The following is a 24235-nucleotide window of genomic DNA, read 5'->3' on the forward strand; positions in this document are numbered from 1 at the left end:
ACCGCTTCCACCTGCCCACCCCACCAACCCTGGCCACGCCCTCCATTCACAAACCGCCGAAATCCCGACCCTGATTGGCCAGAGTACCCTGAGAACTCGCGTCGGATTGGCCCGGCCACACGTGCGGGCCGACGCGCGCGAGCACCTGGCGCGCACTGTCGGGAGGGGTATTTAAACGGAGCCGCTTTCCCGAGACTGACCATAACAGGCTTAGACGTCGCACGCGAAGGTTGTTCTCTCAGCTAAGAGCTTTGCTAGAGAATTTAACAAGTTTTTTCTGTGTTGTGATTATTGACGTGTTGTGGAAACTTTGGATTATCGTGATCTCGCCGCAAGACGCTTGTGGTTGGAGTTATATTTTGAGTGATATTTTGGATAATTGTGTCGACAAGTTTTTTTGTGAAATGTTAGTGGAAGAAGTGCGAATGTCTCGCAGCATTATGCAGAGGAATTACAGTCACTGTCCCCTGAAGAAGAGGCCAGTTCCTCTTTCCGCAAGGGAGGAACGACCAACCCTCGTCAGCTACAAATATGAAGGTAGGCATCTTTACCATTTCAAAGTTAACCAATTTTTTCTTCATTTTCATGAAAAATCAGATGGTTTCATTATTTTGTTCGATGTTAAAGTATGGTAATTAAATTATTTTATAACTTTGAATTTTTGTAGTTTACTAGGCGTTAGATTCTTCAAAACTGTAAATTGTATTTTTGCACTATTTTTCGTAAAGATTTTATTATACTCGATAAATCACACTTTTGATTTAAATTTTTCAATACTTGTAAAAATTTTAATACCTGTAAAACTATTTGAAAAATAATAACTTTCGTTTCACTCGGCAACTTTAGTAAAAAAAATTTCATTATAAGGAATATAAAACTAAAATTAAGGAAATTCAAGGAATAATTTGAAAATCTTCTTTTATGAAAGTTCTATTCTTTCGATTCAATAAATAAATTATTAATTTCGTTTTCGTCATCATGAAATACGAGCTAACTTATGTTTTTTTTTTTTAAATATTTTGTGTAATAAAATAAGAAAAATCCACATTTTTTTTACTGTTTTGATTTTTATATTGTGAAATACTTTTTCAATTATTAAATAGTTGTAGAGTAGATTTCAGACGTAGGAATTAAATCGATGTATTAAAATTGAAGTTTATTTTTTTTTAAATAAACATTATTCATGTTATTATTTATAAAAACGAAATAAATTTAAATTACCACAACTGCGTAATTTAATTAAAAATAAAGTAATTTCTCCGTTTATGTTGTTTGAAATATGAAACATAAATATTTAATATAATATCACAAAAATTAAACCGTATAAATATGAAATATCCATTCGATATTTATTTTTCTCTTTTTATTATATTTTTATTAAAATAATTAAAAGAAAATATCTCGCTACTATAAACTCGTTCTTAGATAAATTAATTATAAGTACTATATTTTTATAATAATAAACATAAATAACGACTTTTATCATTATCTATTTCAAACCGGAACATCTTTATCTTCGGTACGTCAATTTTGGCAAGAAATAAATATTCATTAATAATGAGTATATATCTACTATACTGGCAGTTACTAGTACTTGGCTGGTTACAAAAAATAATGATTCTACTTTTTAAATCTCGGTTATAAGCTTAGTGCAGGATAAAAAGAGAAACTTCCCAATTAAATGGCTATCTGCGCAGTGCTCAAATTAGAACTCCGTTATCATAAAACAATATTAATTATTGCTAATGAGCATTACACGGATTTCTCCGTCCGGTGTCGTGCGCGGAATCGGTAATGATCCGGAGTCCGGCGCGGGAGAGTAGGGCGCCACGAGCCACGGGGCGCTAATTAATTATTATAATATTATCTTACGGCCAACCCCGCCTCCGCCCTCCCGGGATCGCCATTTACATCTATATAATGTAGGCAGTCGCAGTTATTTCATAACCGTATATGTGTTTGTTATTGCGTTCAGTTGGTTTAATTAGAACAGTGACTAATGTATCGGTATCTTTTGTTACAGATGTTGACGATAACGAACCGGAAAATCTCAGCACCAAACCCGAGGATCTGTCTCGCACGGGAAATTACCCCAGCAAGGCATCCTCTCCCGCCGTGGGCGCCTCCCCGGCCGCCTCTCCGCCACGGCGCCACGCCATGCCACCCGCTCACTCTCCCCTCACCACCTACCTGCCGCCCCACCTGCCCGCCCACGTGACCTCCGCACCCCTGTCGCCCTACCTGCCCACCCACCTCCCCCCGCACCTGTCGCCCCTGCAGCCCCTGCCCGCCAGCCACCTCCCCGCCCACCTGCCCGCCCACCTTCCCGCCCACCTGCCATCCTACCTGCCGCCCTACCCGGTGGAGCAGTACTGCCCGTGGCCGCGGCCCTGCCCGCCGTACAGCGCCTACCCGGAGCCGTGCTCCGCGCTGTCCCCGCGCGCCGCCTGCTCGCCGCCCGCCTCGCCCTGCTCCGGGCCGCCGTCCCCCCTCACGAGCGAGCTCTCCCCGCCCGGCTCGGTGAGCTCCGACTCCGGCATCTCGGCCGGCTCCGCGCCCCGGCGCCGCCGCGAGGGGGCCGCCCGCTACCAGTGCCCGGACTGCGGCAAGTCCTACTCCACGTACTCCGGCCTGTCCAAGCACAGACAGTTCCACTGCGCGGCCGCCGAAGGGAATCTGGCTAAGAAGTCCTTCAGCTGCAAGTTCTGCTCGAAGGTGTACACGTCACTCGGCGCCTTGAAGATGCACATCCGCACGCACACGCTGCCGTGCAAGTGCCACTTGTGCGGGAAGGCTTTCTCCCGACCCTGGCTCCTGCAGGGCCACATCCGCACGCACACGGGAGAGAAGCCCTTCTCGTGCCACCACTGCCGGCGCGCCTTCGCGGACCGCTCTAACCTGCGCGCGCACCTGCAGACTCACTCGGAGGTGAAGAAGTACTCCTGCGCGTCGTGCAGCAAGACCTTCTCGCGCATGTCCCTGCTGGGTAAGCACCTGGAGGGCGGCTGTCCCGGCTACAGTCCCTCGGGAGCGCCCCCGCCCTACGACTACAGGCCGGAGGAGATGGTCGCTTACTAAACCGGGACACCTATACCCCGCCACGCCTCAACTGTGCCTTAGATGTAATTATAATTCCAAAAGACTGACAAGAAGGTTCCGCGCATCATATGAGAAGTGTAACTTCGCCTAACTGATACATCAGCATCAATAAACAATGTACAAATTATTTGAATGTAAAATTATTTAAAAAAAATTAAATATTGCCATAAGATTTTATCTCAGAAACCAGATCTTGCCTTTATAAATAACCTCACATTGTAAATATAATTTATCCTTCACTATGCATCCTATATAGGTAATATATTCTAGTTATAAAGTCCATCAGATTACCTGTAATGTAAGTTATTCGTGTAAAGATGTAGTTAGTACTTATGTAAAGCAGTGCGCACTAAGCACTGCGCTGTATGCTAGTCACAAAGGTTCTATAATATAAAACGTTTGTACAGATCTCGCGGGAACTATTAAGAGTAATCCAGAAAGGGCGGAATCCACCCATTCTGATGCTGCTAATGTGTTTCATAGATATAATATTGTAGCCATGTATAGAGTGCCTTAACAGATTAAGTGATTAATATATTTTTATAGACTTTATTAAGATACATATATACTATTGCCTAATATAAACCCTTCCCCGGATTTGGGGACGTACCGAAAGCGTTTGTCGGTGTATATTTTTTATACCTTACTGTGAAGAATTTGTCAAAGAAATCCTAAAAGATAATATAATATTTTTAAATAAAAAAACCATGATACTAATATACAACTCTTTTATTAATTGTATTTTATGTAACCTTTTTTATACTTACCTATACACACACACTTTGTCCGCCTCCGTAGTGTAATGGTCAGCACGCTCGGCTACCGTTCTAGAGGTCCCAGGTTCGATTCCCAAGGGGGGTAAAATAAATATAAGTGATTTATTCACTGTAATATTTATTCAATACTACCATGGACTGGTACCTGAAGCGGAGGCCTGATCACCTTTCCTTCATGTGTAAACGATCAAGATAACACTGCGTTTATATGACACAGTGCCCAATGCATCATTGGGGTGCGGATAAGGGTTTTATTTATTATACACACACAAGAGTCTACAAATTTCGACTAACAGATTAATTATGGAACAAAACATTGAAATACACATACCCAAGAAACTCTATTTATGAGAAACTCGAGTTTAGCATTCAAATAAATGATACCAGGACTCACGCATAAAAATACAAATAAACTTTGGTCAAGTCTACATATATTTATTAGAATCAAATACAATTTCCATACAAGAGAAATTATTAAAATGACCTCAAAAATTACATTTTATAAAGGAAAGTATATATAAGAAAGGTGTGTTGAGATGTGTTGGGTAAGAAAGGTGTGTTGAGTGAAGAAAGGATAGTTTAAATAATTTATGAGGCAAATGTGCTTGTTAGTAGAAGCAGAGGAAAACTTGGAATGATCAAGTATTTCAAATACTTTTAAGTGATTAGGTCAGGAGTCGGAATAATCGGCGTGTATGTAAAAGATGTATGAATGTGGAAGAGGTGAAGATTGTGTTTCAAGACAGATTGGTGTGGTGTTCTATTCTCTCTGCCTACCCTTGAGGGGAAAGGAGAATCGGCGTGGGTTAGTTTTTTTAAGTGCTTGATTAAAATTTCGAGGTAGGTACAAAAATACGATTCCTTGAGGGGTAAAACAAATGTCGAAAGAATGTTTTATATTAAGAAATACATTGCAGAAATACAAGACTGTTTATTTTGTTTTAATAATTTGTTCAAATAAGAATATGGATATATGTATATCCGAACAGAATTTATTTTTAAATCAAATTTTCGTGTTCCAATAGGATACACTTTAAAATACAAATATTTGTGTACCAAACATTCCAACAAGATACTAATTGAATACACACATTACATGTATTTTAAATATTCCAACAGGATTGATGATTGAATAAATATATTTATGTCCCAACTATCAGGATTCTACAATTCCTTTTAATCCAATATTTCAACAGGATATCATTTGAAATACAAGCTTTGTCTTAGTATGTGTATATATCCTCACATAATAAATGACTACTAAAGTTTTGTATAGATTATCTTTCACTTAGTTTTTTAGCTATATAGAAAGTGGCCAAATTATTTTGATGCAACAAATAAAACTAAGAGGTTTAACTTGTGTTTCTTAGTGTGTTACTTAATTTAAAAAAAATAAACATGGAAGCTGTAAGTAGGAAAGATCGGAAGTTATACAAAAATGAAGAAATTAGAAAGGAATGTAAGGCTGAACTAGGGATAATCGAAAATATCAAGAAAAGCTCTTTAGGGTGGTTTGGACATGTGGAGCTAATGGATAACAAGAGAATGACTAAGAAAGTGTATTTGGCGAATGTGAACAAAAGAACAGAACAAGGAAGGCCAAAATAGACTTAGTCAAATGTCTACGTAACCGGGAGGCATGTATGACTAGATATTTGGATGCGAAGGAAGCTAGGAGTGTATGCCAGGACACAAGAGTGTGACGTTCCATCGTAGCCTTCATCTGCCTAGCCCTGCAGAGAAACGGCTTAATGGTAGTAGTAGTAGTAGAAGTAGCAACTTTTGTCCATAAAACCCATTTAACTCTGCGTCGGCCGCACTATTAAATACGTAGGGTGAAGTGTCCGAATATCGCACAATTGGAACGAGCTCAAACAGCTCCTTCTTAGTAGTAGAAGCAAGTTTTGTGCATAAAACCTATTTAACCCTTTGTCGGCCGCACTACTCTATGCGTTAGGGTAAAGTGTCCGAATATCGGACAATTGGCTCAAAGTGGCTCCCCATGCCGCGGCACGAAGACGCCTTGTAAGGGTCCGCACGAGGGCACCGCAGCGCCATAAATCGCAGCTCCAAGTGTTCCCATGGCAACTCGGAATGAACTTACCATAAATGTGATGCACCAACTCTTCAGGAACAGAATTAGGTTTTAAGATGATATTGCGTTCTCAACGACTGAGATTTATTGTGTAAAGAGTAATATATATGGTAGGTATGTATTTTAAATACCGTTTTTGTAAAATGAGAGCTAAGACATAACATTTTCTCAGACTTGAGTCTACTTATCTTCAGTTAAAAAATAAGTTTATGAAAACATATAAGTATTTGACATTTCACGCGATTCTTCATACAAGGTAAATAGTATTTTTCACATTACGAATACCGTTTGACCGAAAAATAGAAACTAAACTAACTAACCATCACGGTGCTTCCCCGCAGGGGTAGACAGAGAGAATAGAGCACCACACTACTCTCTGTATTTTAAGACGTTTATCGCCTCTTCCACATTCATGCATACTCGTCGATTGTTTCACGAAGTATTTTACATATATGGCCATGCCAAGTTTTCCTATATCATCGTATATTTTTTAAAAAGATGAAGAAAGCATCAAAGTAGGTATACATCGCATATATTTTTTTTAAGATGTAGAAAACATCAAACTGTTCGCTTGGAATATTATTGTTCTGAAGAACCGATTACATATTTTTTATTTACCCTTGATTAATATTATTTATGAATTGTAACCCTTAACCATGCTATTCCGCTCCCATAATGGTATATTAAGTCATTAAATATGTAGTAAATAGCTATGTAAGTGTTAGCCTTCCAAGATAAATAAAGCGAAATTACCCTGTACAAAGTCCCGCCTAAATAACTTGTAAGTACACAACCGTAAACAAAAGCTGGAATAAGGATTGTCTGTGATAGTGAAATGTTTCGAGTCACGCAAGTCCTTGAGTAATCCAGGATCGATCCTGCCGAAGGTGAAGAAGGTACTTAAATAAATACATTTTCGTTTTAGGTACCTACCGGCTAAATGCTTTTAGCGAAAATTCCTTGATGTGAATCAATTTAAATGACATGAAGTTGTTTACCAAATACACTTGGGTCTGTTTTTATGCGGATCTTTTTTATGCGATTTTCAAATGTAATGGATTTTTGTATGTAGTTCAAGTCCTTTTTATGCGAATTAGTTAAAAACTTTTTAAAAATTTAGACTCGTGCAGGTTACAACCGTTGAAGTGTGATTGTGTCCCTGGCAAAAAGTTAAGTTCAAATCTTACATCGTATTCAAGAGATATTTTATTAGAAAAACCAGAAAAAGCTCTTGTAAATGGATTTGATTTCCCATATGTGGATATTTAAATATTTCTATATTTATTTATAAATTTAAATTTTTAAAAAGGAAAAAGCTCTTCTGTTGTCATTTTTATGATTTTTCAAAACACTTCACATATTGATTTGAAGTTATGCGATTTTTAAAAATAATGGAACCTATCTCCCAGTTTTGTATGTAGTTCAAGTCTTTTTTATGCGACTCCCCGTGGAACGCATCTATCGCATAAAAAGAGACCCAAGTGTAAAACTATATATTACATGTGAACCTACTCTTACGTATCCACCCTGTTAATATAGCGCTCAGGCACCACTAGCGACATCTAGCGGCCAACTCTCGAACAATTAGTGGAAATTTTTTGTTATTTAAATTCACAGTTTCGTGAATCTTTTATATTAAATATTAATAATTTTTAAATTAAATTATTAGTTTAAGGTACTTTATTTTTTTACATTAATATTTCTTTAAATCCTCGTAGATTGATTTAAATATTGATGTGAAAAATATTATAAAAACAGTTTTTTTTTATAATTAAAATGTAACTTGGTTTTAAAATCACTGTAAAATTTAATGATACATTTAAATCATAAAATATAAAATCACAAAGTTGGCGCTTCAAATATAAATTATAGTTTTTTATACTGAGTATTTTGACGCAGATAATATAAAGTAATTTGCCCATGTAAAAAGTATTACAGTATACTTTTAATTCTAATAAAAAATTGCAATAATTATATTTAAGCACATTTATGAAATGAAATAAATAAACTCGAGAGTAGAAATACTCGTAGCATAGCAAATATATATTGTATAATAACGCTTGGGTATACCTTAATTAAAAAATACAAATGATAATCTGTTTTAGTTTTTATCGCGTAGTGTTTTAATTTTATAAAAAATATTGAGCTTTCATCTTTATCTTTTCCCCTTTCCCTCCCTCACGTCTTCCCTTTATATTGAACTACATATTTGAAATTTTGTAACTGAAATGTTACAAATACCTGTTTTTTTATTACTCATTAATGTAAATGTGTATATGTAACTGTAAATTTTACAATTAATATAAACAATAAATAAAATAATAAAAAATACATGTTCAAACTCTTGAATTTCTTGAATTGAAAATCTTCGGAAATAAAAAGCTTTTCAATTATTAAAATTTAGAAGTGTTAAAACGAACAGTTTTTAACACCGTCCTTACCATTCATCGTTCACGTTGTGTAATACCACTTAAAAACACTACTTCGCGAGTACCAGTTTCGAGGTTAACCATTCCATCATCAGGTCAACTGTAGACTACAGTTTACAGTTGGCCTGATGATGAAATGGTTATTCTGAAACAGGTAGTCATGAAGTAGAGTATTTAAGTGGTATTACAAAATGAATGATAAGGAATACTTATTATATTAGATATCATACCACAAAGTTACAATGCTTTTATTATAAAAAATGAACAATTTTAATTTAGAAAATATTAATTAAATAATATTTAAATTTAAGACATCTCTCAGAAGCATGTTGACACATTTGTGTGGGCGCCCTAGACTCCTTTCATGCACATTCACATGTGCATTTAATACCATTTAATCGCACATCGTGTCAAGAAATTCGATTCCAGATTGAATGGATTCAATAAAACCCGGTTTATAGTTCTAGTAATGGAGATGCTTGATGAAAATTGCTACATTGTGTTTTACCCAAAGTCTAGAGTCGAACCAGTACAAGGATATGCGTTACATCTTTAAAAGTAATGATAAAAATAAAACAATTAAAAATGTGGTTTCTGGCTCCTACGTGTCATAGTTAAAAGTGAAGATAAGAGATAATTAAGAATTATAACTCTTTGTTCGCTTATATGCAACATAAATATGGAAACCACAAACCTACGTTATTTTTTACGTAAGTTTTTAATTCTTTCCTTTCATATAAATGTAATCCGTTTTCAAAGCTCAACACTGATCGAATTGCCCTGATATAAATAATGATAAGGTTATACCATGTCGATCCGATGTGGTTCCGTATGCACCATTGAATAATGGGGTCAGATATTTAAAAAAAACATGTTTCTTTGACTTGACCTGGGCTGTAAGATATTTCACCATGCCTTCATTTATGTTCTTTAAAATCAAGAAAATTTAATATTGTTCTTGTAGTACCTTTTGCACTTTTACGTAAGAATAGGGGTAAGTGAAAAATAACTTTAAATCGACTATTAAAATTATGTACACTCATGTTTTTTGTGGATTCAAAAATCCATAGATAGGGCTTATCTTATAGTGGGCCTACTACTATCATCTCTTCGAAGAGAGAATTGACTCCTTCTCTGTGGAGTGGTACTCTGATGGTCTTCATTGAAGAGTGGGAAGGTTTAACCGCAGTCATGCGATCCGACCACAGAACTGAGATAGTAAAACTTTCCTTAGATGCATATTTATTGGCAGTGCTTGAAAAAGATCTCATATGCTAATGCAAACCTTTTCATTTAATCGAAATAAAACGCTGATTTTTCTCACTGCAGGGAGTTTATATCTTACTATGTGAGAGTTGAGAATATAAAAAAATCCACTGAGAATTACAGAATATAGATTTTTTATTGTTGTGTAACTTTCAATGATTAAAGAAAATTCTTGTTGTTTAACTTTATATTAATATTCCGACATTTTGGTCACCATTATAGGGGAGCATCTTTAGAGGGTGGAGTAAGTTTTCAGCACTCACATATTTGGTCCAAATCTAATTGCAGCATGCCAACTTAAGAATAGTAGTACTGATCTGAGATCCAAAGTTAAATTCTTCACGGTGTCACAAATAAATTCTTATTTTCCAAAACAATTATCAGAGAAAAAACAAACGAGTTTAGTGTAAGATATCGTTAATAATCCGGAAAATGGTGTGATATGATTTTTTTTGTTTTTAAACATATACACATATATATCTTGAAACCCTTATCCGATGGTGCATAGAGCACTGTATCATACAAACGTAGTGTTATCATGATTGTTAACATTTGAAGGAAAGGTGATCAACCCTCCGTTCCAGGTACCAGGGTAATATTGAATAAATATTAGAGTACGAAAATTACTATTATTTATTCGATCCCACCCTGGAAATCGAGCCCAGTTTTTTTCAGCATGGTAGCCAAGCGTGCTGACTATTACACTACGGAGGCGGACACATACATGTGAATGATAATAAATAAAGGTCGACGAAATGATATTGAAAAAATCTTATCTGTTATAGCTTCAGGAAACAGATAAAAATATATTTACGTAATTGATACAAAATTTTTGCGTAGTAGGTTCTTTCATGTTATTATCATCATTAGGAATACTCAACATTTATAACATATTTAACGTCATTGTATTTTTAATAGTCATACAAACAGCGTTAGTGACGTAAAAGCTCTTTTACGAATCATAACTACGTGTATACTTAATCAGTAATCACGTGCCAATAATTTCAGCCAAATGGAATCTAGCCTTTGATAAGAATTTTGATGGGAGAATTGAACCATCGACCTTTGTATCCGTAATCAGAATCGGACCCATTCAAGTAGTAAACATATCAGATGTTTTTATGATCTAGAGATGTATCATTATCTAAAATCTGATCTTCAAATTAACCTTAGCAAGTTCATATGTTTATTTCACAATAAATATCATACGTGTTCTTGGAGTAATCTAATAAATAATTTTTATTTAATTATGTAATTCAATTTATTGTTATGTCCATACGATATCACAGTTTAACTGGAGAGGATATAAACATAATATTAAAATGACCATTATTTTATTTTTCATAAGTCCTTTAAAACACCATTTACAATTAACAAAAGTAATCACGTCAATTTTATGATCCAACTAATAAATACCTCAATTACCTTTAAACGACTTAGAATATAATATGATGGATCTTTCAATACAATACAAACGGTTATAAAAGAAGCATCAAGATTACTATTGATTTATTTTCTTAGTTAAAAATGAAAATAAAATAAAATCACTCGTAGTAATAGCAAGTAAAAATACTGGCATTTATTGGACAGTATTGTTCTAGACATTTTTATTAGAAAATCTTTTTGGTTTATTTTATTATTCGCCAATTCGCATTTTAATTTTTTGCTTTTAATATCGTTTTTGTATTGAAAAAATAAGTTATTCTTGAAAATAAATATGTGATTTTGAAAAAATAATTATTGAAACGTATTAATAATAAAGGTAATATCTTCTAAAAAATGTTAAATTTCAGTTTAGTTTAATTAATATGTTTATTCTAAAAAAATGTACGCGAACAACACGTATGGGTTCTGGCGCAACAGGTTGCGTATTGAATTGTATATGAGAGTACACTCTAAAGATAATAAAAAAATGGTTTAAAGTTTATTTTATGAATTGCCAATTTGCATTTAATCTTTTATTAGTTTTTTTTTAATCTTACATCTAAACCAATATGAGAATTGTTGAATCCTTTGAATCTACAATATATTGCATATTTTTGTATGCGATAAACCTGCCCATACTTTCTGTTTGCAATTTATCGATGACTATTATTTGGTCGTATTTTAGATTTCGCAGAATAATAATTTATTAATCAGTGCCTCTATTTGCTTGGTGAGCAAGCTCGTAATTTTATTATAATGACCGCCGCAACAAGCGCGGTCCAATAAGGTGAAATCAGATTTAAGTATTAAGCAGGAACTGTAAAAGGTCTCCCACACCTGTTGTTCCTATTAATTTCCTTTGAATGGTGCGGCAACGTGTCTGCGGACACTTATGCATCAATACCATAATCACTGCAGACTTAGTACCGAGTACAGTAGAGTAGTATAATTTACTACAAGACAGCCCACGTTTATGATTCATGCCGATAATTCACCACTCAAGTACACTTTCTGAAGTCTGTATGACAATAATGCTCGGAGACCACACGCTAAAAAGGCAACGATGGCCTTTTTGTCGCAATTACAAGGCTTGTTCGATGAAATTTTCGATAAAAATTACGGACTCTTTAGTCACAGGTGCCATATTGTTCGCTAAATTATTAGCCCCGGATGGGATTCGGTGTGGGTAGCAACGTGCTGTTTTAGTGAAAATATTTACACATAAACGGATTCTTTGATGGAGTTACACGAAATAAAGGTTTTTCGGTGTATTCTTAATGTGAATATTTTTTGTTGAATTCTTTTCTATTACAAAATAAAAGCTTATTTCATTGAAATTATTGTACTAATATTTATCCAATTTACGCACATTATACAGAATTAATAATTAAAGGGCACTAAATTTTACAATTAATTACTAATATTGAGTAGGTACCTACACGTTGAATTTATTTTTTAAATTTTTGATATCTCATCATAGATAAAGAAGAATATGGAAGTCTTTATACTTACATGGCTTATGACCTATCATAGGCTTGTTAAGTGATCACTTTGCATGTGTGCAACCACCATTCTAACCATGATTGACAACCATACTACTCAATTTTTTGCTACTCATACATGTATAATCTCATGACGCTTTACGAGTTCATTGGAGCCATCTGTGGCTGGTTTAAGAAAGCTTTTATTTAGCAGAGACATTTTCATTTAGATGTATGTATACAAGATCCTAAATGGATATTGAAAGATGCCTGAAAACATTATTTTCAATGTCATGCAGCGTTTAATTTGACTAGTTATTGTATTCACAACATTTTGAGTGTTTCCTAGTACTTATTTTCTCTTATTGCTTCATTTTTAGTAAATATTTTTTCTATATGTTATAATAATTATAATAAATATCAAACACTCATCAGCATAAATGCTAAAACCAATATAAATAAGATATTTGATATATTTGCAAGTTTTATTCTTGCCCGCGCGTTGATGTTTTTGTATTCCAATAGACAATAATTAAAAAAAGTAATAAAATATCAATTTTAATCTGCTAAAAAACGCGATAATAATCATTGAACGTATTTCAATAAATCGTATCAGTCGTTAAATTTTATAACACTAGCCAAAACAAATTATCATCATCGAGATAGTACTAATATAATAAATATTCATAATTCATTTTATTTCTTGCGATGGTGCCTACTTACATAAATAAATATCTTAAACGGGTACATAAAGAAGCTGTTTATTTTGATAGGTAATTTATAACGTAAAACTACGCGTATGATAATAAATATTTTTTAATAGTTTTAAACACCTTGTTATTTTTTGTCTTTGCCAAAATACACATAAAAAACATAAATTTCCGATACTATAAATCTCAAGTATTGACAATAATGGTTGCGAGCAGTGAATGCGCGTACATTTTGATGTCTAGATCTGTATGTCAAATTGCGAGTTATATGGTTTTTATCGACAGTTTATATCTAAATACATAAATTCCGTTTAACGACACGTGTTAAAAGTTAATCAATAAACACCTTTTCCGTGTTTTTAAATGTGGGTTACATAATCAGATGTCAACTTTCTAAAGGTTTGAATAGTGAATCTTTGCAAACGGCCTCATAAACATGATCGCTTCTAGGAAAGGAATAACGCCTACACACATTATTACTTATCAGTTCAATAGTTCAATCTTTGTACATACTTATTCTTTCTTTTTGTCACTAGAAATTTAGTAAAATGCATATTTCTGTCATTCTACGATAGTGAATAATAAAAGGGCGAGTAAATAAATAGATGATTCTCACTAGATTTATGAATCGATTTCAGGTAGAACATATGTTTACTGAACACATGTATTTAATTACTGTTAGAAATGTCAATATATATTTAAAATCAAAGCATCTTTAAATGAATTTATCAAGCAATACAACATTGGAAAGAACACTATAGGGTAAAAAACCATTTTTAAAAAAGAAGTCGAATACAAATGTGTTGATCTTTCTGTCTAGTGTACACTTTCTTGAAAATAATAGAATTCCCGTTATACGCATGTTATGAATTATGTAGCGAAAAGATTTTTTAAATACATAAGTATATTATATATTACTAATTAAAAAAAAAATTATTACAGATATTACGAAAAAGATCAAGAAGTTTTATGAAAGTTTGGATATTTACAAGGGTTACACCTATCATTGAATGGTTTATATAATCGCTTAAATACATTGATTAGAAATGCACGAAAAAATATTTCAACTCTTAACTAAAGATGTTTTTTTCATGACTTGGAATTTAAAGGTCGTCAAGGAGTTACGGCGACATATTCAAAATACAAAATGAAGATTTTTGTTTTTATTTCATATTTTTATGATTTCCTATTTAATTCACGTGTCTTTCAAATCTGTAGTCAATGAATAACGGTAGCCGTAAAAGCTATGCAAAAACATTAAAATATTTATTTAATATTTGAGTTCTTTTGTCTTGGTAACAATAAAATAAATTAAAGAAGAAGTCATAAAAACCTTATTCTTCATTTGTAAAACATTAAACGGCATCAGCTACTTCTTTTCTCGGGTCGTTTCGGCTTATTTCGTCTGGTCTTAGTTATCACAATAACTTTTCACCTGTCATCGCAGCGCAAAAGGTAGCCAATCTCCAGGCTTAACAGTAATTAAATTGGTTATTATCCCCATATTATGCAGCATACCTCAGCAAGCTCGTTTGCTTAACATAATTATAGAACATCAATTACCATAAAAATCATCCGAGATCTTCCTTGAAACGGATGTCGATTAATGCTAGATTCTGTCAACTGGCGGCCTTTCGGCGTTTGCGTGGGCTTAATACGAATTAAGAGTGAATTTTCAATACCAAATTGGATGTTAATTTATTTCATTATTATTTAAAATTAATTGCCTAATAAATCAAGAATATTATTAAATTGCTGATTATTATTACAGAAATATATACAAGGTCTTAATATATATAAATTATTATTGACTTTAGAATGGAAAAATATATATTTTACCATGTTTTTACCAATTGCATAATACTTTTTTCGTTAAAGAGAAATACTGCGAAAGATCATCATTTATTATATTTGAGCAGTGAACTTACTTTTAATGATGCTTAACAGAATGAACCAATCCTTATTGTGAAATAAATGAATAAATAAATTAACAGTTAGCAGTTGAATTCCGACATTTCATCTTTTAATAAAGAGTATCGACTGCTTTAAGGAAACTGCTTTTTTGCAAGAAGTCCACTAACGTTCATTATTAATCAAAATAAAAATATGTCTGAGTTTTAATGAAGTTAAGCTATAGTAGCTCAATATATTGGATTGTATTATTCTAAGAATATTTTTGGGTAAAATGAATAACTCATCGTGTATAGAACGGTGGCTTAGATTTCATTTTACTACCATTCTTTTTAAGTTGTGTAATAATTCAATATTTGTCTTTAGTTAATTTAGCAGTCACTTTATAATAATAATTCCCATTAATTTTAATTTTGAATTTCAATAGGTAAATACTTCTTTTTGTTAAAATCTATTGTCACACGTTTTTTCATGAATTCGGAAATTTTATTACGTTGGATAATGAATGCATCACAACACGTGTCAAAATAAAATTGAAGAAAAATTGGTATTTTCGAAGTAAAATTTTAATTCAAAAGTAATATTTTCCGTTTCAGATTTTAGAAATTTATTAATAAAGTTTATTTTTACAGGACAAAATACTAAATTTTATATCATCGAGAGTCAAAAAGCTAACCATCAACATGAATTGCACCCTTACAAGGTTATCGGTACGAAATGGATACGTTCTCTATCCAAGTAATCGAACACTAATTTCCCTGCAACATCATCCCTGATTTGTTGTAATTTATTTATTGATTTTTGTAAACAATTAATAACTTAAATTGAAAAATAAATCTTAAACTGTAAAATAAGGTACCTGGCTTTTTTTTAAACATGAAAGTAGTAACTGGGGGTCGATTCCATAGAGAAGTTATCGTATTAACTATGTAGTTTAAATAACATGACCTTACTTCTGTACTTTTATTTATATCGGATTTGTTAAACGATCGTCGATCAATATTCTCAGGAAGTTAGTAATACTGAAACAAAGTCACTGGTTTTTTTAAGAGAAAAAGAAGTGTTATAGTTATCTATACTACATGGCCAACTCGTTGTTTTCTGCACGTAATCTCAGCCCTAAGATATCCTTCTATAAATATGTTACACCATGCGTTTTACAATCGACGATTATATGTATTGTTTAAGGTTGTTATTTTTAAATGCGGTTGATTAATTCAAACAAATGCATGGCAGAGCTTGCATTATCATTCAACAAGAGGATAACGATATCAGTCATTTGCATAATAATTCTTGGATGATTATTTTTAAATTTGTCCAAAAAACAATCAAATAAATGCAATGACAGTACAGGCGGAGACAATGGGCGAGCTATAAGTCTGTCATCGATAGTGTTGGCACCAATTCGACACGTGAAACAATGGCGGTATCCTTTCATACAAGGTGCAACGCCTTTATGCAATATGACAGTTCGAGTGACATAAACATTCCGAGATAGCGGTATAAAAAGCGATCCATTAGCGGACCGCAAGAACAACAATGGAGAGCGTTGTAGGCCGGCGTCTCGAGATGAACAGCTTCGTACTGTTACTCCGGTGCCAGAATTCCTCTCGTATCATGCTAAATGGTTTAAACTACATTTTAACTGAATTTTTATAACGTACTAGCTTACTCAGTGGACGTTGTCTCACCCAAGCGGGGTCTTTGGTAATTAATGTTTCTGTAAATATTGGATAAAATTATTTTTTTATTCAAGCGAATTAAAACAAAATAAATGTAAATTTTATTAATGTAAGTTTTTTATTGAAAGAAACTCAAAAAAACGTCATCTATCGTGTCCAAATTTACATTATAACCTGTATTAGGACCATACTAACATAATATGACAATGGTGTCATTTGGTCCGTTGATTCCAGAAAAAAGGATTTTTTTTCTTCATGTCTTAACGACAGCGTAACTTAATGAGTGCAAAATTTACCAATTCGAATTATCCAAAATCTGGAGTGAATCTGAAATCATGTTGCTTCCGAGATAAGAGGTATCAAACATATGTACCAATGTTTTGTATTTATTAAGATTGTATTTCATATTTTGTATGGCTTTTATTTAAAAAATATGAGTAAATTTTAGCTGATTTTAGTTATCTTGTGAATCCGCAATACTAACCACACGACCACAATTCGACTACAACCTCAAACTCATTTTATGTATAAAATTTATTTATTCGTCCATTGCAATATTTTTTTTAAGGATCTGTTCAGTATATATAGCCTTATAGCGCTATAACACAAACGTTTTATCTTATAACCGTTTTGTTGTCTTATAACCAAAATTCGCCTTCTAACCCTTATCTGCTCCCATTGGTGCATAGGGCACTACATCGTATTAACGCAGTGTTATATTGATTTTTACTTACATGAAGGCAAGGAGATCAATCTTGTGCTTTAGGTACCAGATCATCGTTATATGAAATAAATCTTAGAGTGAAAAATCACCAATATTTATTTTGACCCTCAACCCGGAATGGAACAGGGGCTTCCAGAACGGTTTGCACAAATCACGCTCCATATTGCGAAGGATATTTCACGTAATATCCAAATAAACGAGTACCCACAAGGCTACCACTTGTCTCGGGATATGTACCCAAAAAAAGAGAATATCATATAAAACGGTCCAATGTGATCCGGCGATGTAACTGTGGCCCATGCCGGATTTACATACAATGGAAGTTGGGAGTAAATCTCTCCGTTGATCCCAAACATCCGTTACTTAATCCGTTTTCCGCATCTCTCGGGTCCTGCCCATCCCATGTAATATCGGCTGTGTCAACGTGATATATTGGCCCGGACATGTATTAAAAACCACATATGGAAGAAGAAATTATGCAGATTATAAATGCAATGGTGCCGGCCGTTTTATATTTGGAGAGCGTCTTTCATCGCATTATGTTCCAGGGATTCCTTTTTGTGATTTTACAGTATAAACTGTGTTGTGTACTTGTACGTATGAAAATAATTAACATTTTTCTCATATGGAAGTATGCGCGCGTTAGGTTTAATATAAAAAAGGACGATTAAAGTATGTAGAGCAGATAATTAACAAAATAGTATTGTTATTAATACTTTTGACACTTAAAGAATTTTACTGTCATAATTGTCCTAACAAAGAGACGGGTAAGTCTAAAAATGATAGATAAAAGTCTCGGCGATTGGTTATTTACATTTTTATAAAAAAAGTAAAAAAGTAATCTTAATTTTGGATAATTTATAATACCCCATTTTCATAAAACACTGCCTTAAGGACACTTTTCTGTGATATTATATGATACAATGTTTACAATTGCTAAAAATAGTAAAAATTAAGTCGAAGGCTAACTTTCCTTTGAGTATACCGTCAGATTTGCCTGGCCAAATTTGTCGCATCTGACGCATTTGATTCGGGTCCTAAAAATTAAAGTAGGCAACAGATACATACATATTTTTTTTTGTATGTTAAAAGCATTTATAACTATGTGGTATGGTAATAAAACACTCTCTTTATCATCTATTATTTACTTTGTGTAATACGACTTTTTTTTATAAAAGAGTTATTACACAAAGTAAACAATAGAGGATAAATAGAGTGTTTTAGATAACAGATTATTATTGTTAACGATGATTATTATTATTCATTCGCCACCAAAGTATAGATGTTAACACATTTGGTTATTATGCTGGACGTCCTGGTTTTGATTCTCAGGGCGGGAAAAATGAATAAAAGTGGGTTTTTTTTAATGTAATAATTATTTAATATTACTCCGTTAAGCCATTGATAACTTATTAGTTTCAATAATTGATTAGACAGTCACTTTGTGATAAAATCTATCTGTTTTTAATTTAAGTTTTACTAGGTTAATACCACTATTTAGTTCAATTACATGACGTTGAATAGTTCATTAAAGATAGTTGAATTGAAATAAACAAAGAATTTCAACATTAGATTACCTGGAATTTGTTACAAAATAATAGACAGATAAGATATTTAATTAAGATAATATTGTACCAGATAAAATGATTTTATTGATTTACGAAAAAAATGTGATTCGTAACTTATTAATTTAAAGATTAAACACTCCGATATCAAGTACAAATGTTCGAGTCGTAATAATAAGTTTGTAGCCTATTGGGAAATTTCCTATTAAAATATTTGATCTCGTTCTTTGGTTACATAACTTTGAAGACCACACAAAACAAGAGAAGCATTTAAAATTGCGTTTACAAAATTTAAATGTACATGAAATCTGTCTCTATAAAGATATTTCGGTAAACTTAAAAGAAGCAATAACTATAAATTGGCTGAATGATCCTAAATGATGACAGCCGCTACATTTCCGTCCACGAATGATAAATGGACTTTTCCACATCTTGAAACTGGTTCAACGGTTCGGTTATTTGATTAAAATCAATTTTACAATACTTTTAATCAAAGGAAGAATTTCGTGCCTGCATATATTTATTTTTAAGAGTTGATTTACTTATATTACATTTAAAAAAATGCCCATATTTTTAACTAAAATACATTGCGGTTTTTATTTACTCCGTACTATTATTAAACATAATCTATATAAATAAAAATATAAATTTTAATTAGTTTAATATCTTATATCTGTAAAAGTTACATTTTTAACATCTCAACATAGATGAAGAAGAATATGGAATTCTGGGTATTTAGAAGGATTATAACCTTTCACAGGCTGGTTTTAACTATCACTTTATACACGTGTAATATTCACCATTCTGCTATGATTGACAACCATACTCCTAAATTTTGGAGGTTTTATTTATATTTCAATTAACTCCTTCTTTCGCTTACGAGAGTTCAGCACCTTCTATCGTTAAGAAGAAAAAAATAGTCGGCAGAGACCCGTGTGAAATATTTATAAGATTCTTCCCTAATTATTTTTTACAATAGGAGACGATTGAAAACAATTTTTTAGTAATGAAAGTCATATTTTATTTTTAAACATTTGTTTACCTTTAGTTTTTATTTTATTTTCAGAGACCTTCATGAAGGTAGTAAGCCACGTAGATACCAAAACTTCCATGTTCTTATTCAGTTATGTTGAGATATCAGAATAAAAATAAAATATAACTCCTTAGTAGACATATTCCAGATTTGTGAACTTAGATAAACATTTGTGAACAAAGCATTGTAAATAAATTGTATTTATAAAATAAACAAATAAGTTAGTTCATTCGTGGTATGTATACTTAAAATAAAATGATTATTAAATTATCTCTAAATTAGTAGGTTGAAAGCAACATTCATCACTGTATCGAAAGAAAACAGTAATAAACAATACTTGACATTTCCAGAATCCGCTAACTTTGAAGCTAATTATTAATTCTACGTTAGTTAACATTGAAAAAATCAGTATGCCATATATTTTATTCAAAAAAGTGTTACTCGCGTAGTGTTTATTTAAATAATAAGTACATAATTAAAATTCCTTTCCAGATTTCGCAATCGATGTTAGATGCCATCTATCCATGCGGGTTTTATTAGCGATATTAATTAACTATGCGATATAATTATATTGTTGCGGACTGCGATATAACAAGTTGATTGCACGTGATTATAGTGGTCCGGAGCGGTGATCTTCATACACTATAGTGCAGCCAGCTTACTAAAGGTCAAGACCGATAGCGTAAGACCAAAACTTAATAGATGAATGAAGCAATAACTCTACTCATGATTGATAACCACACTTTCATAGGGTGGTTAATTGATCTTTTTTTGGTATTTTCTGGCGTTTCTCATGTTTTATTTTGTATTTTATATTTTTTATATTTTATATTTATTTCATATATGCATTTACTATATGTATTACGGCTCTTTAGGCATGGCCTGTGTTGAGCCGAATACTAACATGTTAATACAATTTTTATATTTATTTTTTATTTTTTAATATTATTTGTTTTTTTTTTTAGTTATTAGATTATATACATTACAAACAGGAGATATAGTAATAATTTACAGTACAAAGGTTTTACAATAGAATAATTACACCTGGACTTTAATTAAATCACTTTTTTTACATACGTGTAACATTCACTAAAAAAATATTCACTAACTCTACCCATGATTGACAACCACACTTTCATAGGGTGGTTAATTGATCAGTTTACACACGTGCAACATCCATAATTCTACCCACGATTGACAACCACACTGCTCAAATTTGTGGAACCTCCATATATGTATATTGATCAATCTCGTGACACAGTGTATGTACATGAGTTCACGACAGTCATATATGTTAGATTGAGAAAATATATTTTTTAGCACAGACCCTTTTATTTGTAGGTGATAAGCCTATTAATATCCAGACTTCCATATTCTTCTTCATCTATGTTGAGATGTCAAAATGTTAACTCCTAAGTAGAGAAAACCCAGATGAATAATAATAATAATATTACAGATTCATAGTCTTTCTACTTTTATATAAAAAATAAAGTAATTGGTAAAAAAAACTTTTATTTAAATGTCTAATATACTTTACTTAATTAGCACAAAAGGTTAAAAGTCGCACTTTACATTGTTACAAATAGGAAGCGTTGTTTCAGTAAGTCGTTGTTTCCATCAGTTTTAGGCCGGCGCGCGGCACTCAAACGAATCGGTTGCGCTGTCTGTATTTTCTTTTAGATACCGGTATTTTAAAAATGTTTTTGAATTTTAAGTGTTAAGTTTAAGTTAAAGATTATCTTACAACATTCATAATATTTAATGTAAACAAAATTGCTACATTAATTTATTAAGTTTTGGCCTTACTTCTATATTCTTCTTCATCTATATCGAAATGTCAAAAAAATTAAATACACAAATAATTGTTTTGTTAGGATAGGCGGTTGCCAGTACTCCTTCTGTCCAGCGGAGTGTACCGCAAGCCAGCGAGCACGCGCGTCGTGCAAACCGATCTACGTGCGGGTCCTAGGCACTGACCTTTCACGTAACGTATGGGTGTACAGCGTACGGCGCACGGCTACCTACTGCCCGCTACTAATTGCGGGATAGGAAACAGGTGGATGGAATCTTGTTGCAGGTAGCGGCCGTACCTTGTAATTAGGTTCTATTATTGACTGACTCTCGCCCGGCCGTGGGTAACTTCTGATGAAGCCATATGACCATGCACAGTGTAGGTGGATTTGAGATTTCTGCCATGAGCCTACATCATGTACATACATATATTTTATTTATTTCATATGGTTACAAGATTTAAAAAAATGCTGGTCAATTGATGAAATGAAAGAAGCTTTTTATTGAGCAGAAGCTCTTTCATTTGTGTGTGAGGTCCGAATTCTGGAATATAATCGCGTTCATGAGAAACGCTAAGAAATATCAATATATCTATAAAAATATTATTTTAAGCAGTTAATTTACTTACTACATTTTGAGTGTGTCCAAATACTTGAACAAATCTGGATTATCTCCAAGTATAGGAGTTGTTTTTTATATAATTCTTTTGACATCTCAACACTGATGAAGAAGAATATGGAAATCTGGGCATTTACTGGGCTTACGACCGTCATAGGCTGGTTAAAGTGATCACTTTACACACATGTAACATTCACCAACTCTACCCATGATTGACAACCACACTACTCAAATTCTTGAAACTTCTTGAGAAAAAAATTTAACTCCTAATTGGAGATAATCTAGATTTGTGAACTAGTATTTGGACACACTGAAAAAATTTTAATCTTAAAATTAGTTAAGCTGTTCTTTCCAATAAAAAGACTAAGTTCTTGTGCTTGGAGAGGGACTTAAAACTCATTTTTTATCTTGACTCACATCATATAATATAATATTTGTGTATAGTTTTATTTAATAGCAGAATGTTGTGGCTTTTTCTCAAATAGAAATAATATCAACGCACAGGAAAGAATGAAACCTTTTAAGTGCATTGTCATACTTTATATTTTTTAAAAAACTAACTCACTGACTTACCATCATACCATTTTGCCGTCGTAGTAAGAGTAGGCAGAAAGAACATAACGCCATACTACTTTGTATTTTCAAATCTTAGTCTCATTCGTGCATCTCCTCATACCCGCCGATTATTCCGACTCCTGACCCGAAAGTTATCAAGGCGCAAATTTATCAATATGGATATTCTTGTTTTGAAAATATCATGAAACATTATGTAATTCATTAAAATTCACTATTATCCTCGTTATAGAGCACATTGATTTGGAGAAATTCATACACATAAAAATACAATACATGATATAATTTATTTGATTTGATTGATAGTCACTTCATTTTTATTCCTCAATATTTTCAAGCGCCCAACCATATTTGTAATTTGAACTTTTTCAATGCACATTAGTTTTTTTTTATCAATCAATCATTCTAGTTACACAAACATATACGTAAATAACTGATTTCAACTTATATTCCTTTAAATTATTTAAAACGAGCGTTTGAAATGGACATCATAAAGGTAGGTACCGTCTATATTTTTTTGCAAAATTATGATGTAACAATAACAAAACTTCAAAATGTTAGGTTATTTATCAAACCATTCTTTGAATAGTTAAAAAAAACAAAGATCACAGCAATCGGCAGGTCGTTTATTCCATGGCGGTAATAAAAAGGATAAATAGTCTAGGATAATGTTCTAGGCAAGACTACCCGCTGAGGTGACCCCTGACTCCACCTGATGATACTAATATCTTTTGAATTCATTGTTTTAAATCATAAACACAAGACGATCTCAGCTCAAGTGTAACAATGGTATTCAGAGACAAAATCAAGGTACCACTATATAAAGGTTGATATTCTTCCCGATACCATGGCCAGATGTGTTACCGTTGTTCATAATGATATCTAGACAGTAATATATTCCGATATGTTGAAATACGGTTAATTAGATTAAACATACTTTTAAAAAAATCACCATCTTTAAGTTTCTGAAAATGTTTGTATTGGCAAAAATTGTAGGAGAATTTTAATTTCCCAAAGTTCCGATAAATTCGAGGGAAATCTTTTCCTACAAAGAAAT

The 24235-nt window shown here is 32.8% G+C and overlaps 1 protein-coding gene across 1 annotated transcript; it reads left to right on the forward strand.

Annotated features, from left to right (window-relative positions):
* Window positions 1–201: 201 nt before the first annotated feature.
* On the forward strand, window positions 202–3816 carry LOC148302486 (uncharacterized). Its single transcript, XM_088271529.1, has 2 exons — window positions 202–537; window positions 2024–3816. The coding sequence occupies exons 1-2, from the start codon at window positions 405–407 to the stop codon at window positions 3076–3078; spliced, it is 1188 nt and encodes a 395-aa protein (XP_088127655.1). The 5' UTR covers window positions 202–404; the 3' UTR covers window positions 3079–3816.
* The last annotated feature ends 20419 nt before the right edge of the window (window positions 3817–24235 follow it).

Source organism: Brachycentrus maculatus, unplaced genomic scaffold (genome assembly GCF_059751285.1).
Source record: "Brachycentrus maculatus isolate JH-2025_06_01 unplaced genomic scaffold, ASM5975128v1 h1tg000445l, whole genome shotgun sequence".
NCBI classification, from domain to species: Eukaryota; Metazoa; Arthropoda; class Insecta; order Trichoptera; family Brachycentridae; genus Brachycentrus; species Brachycentrus maculatus.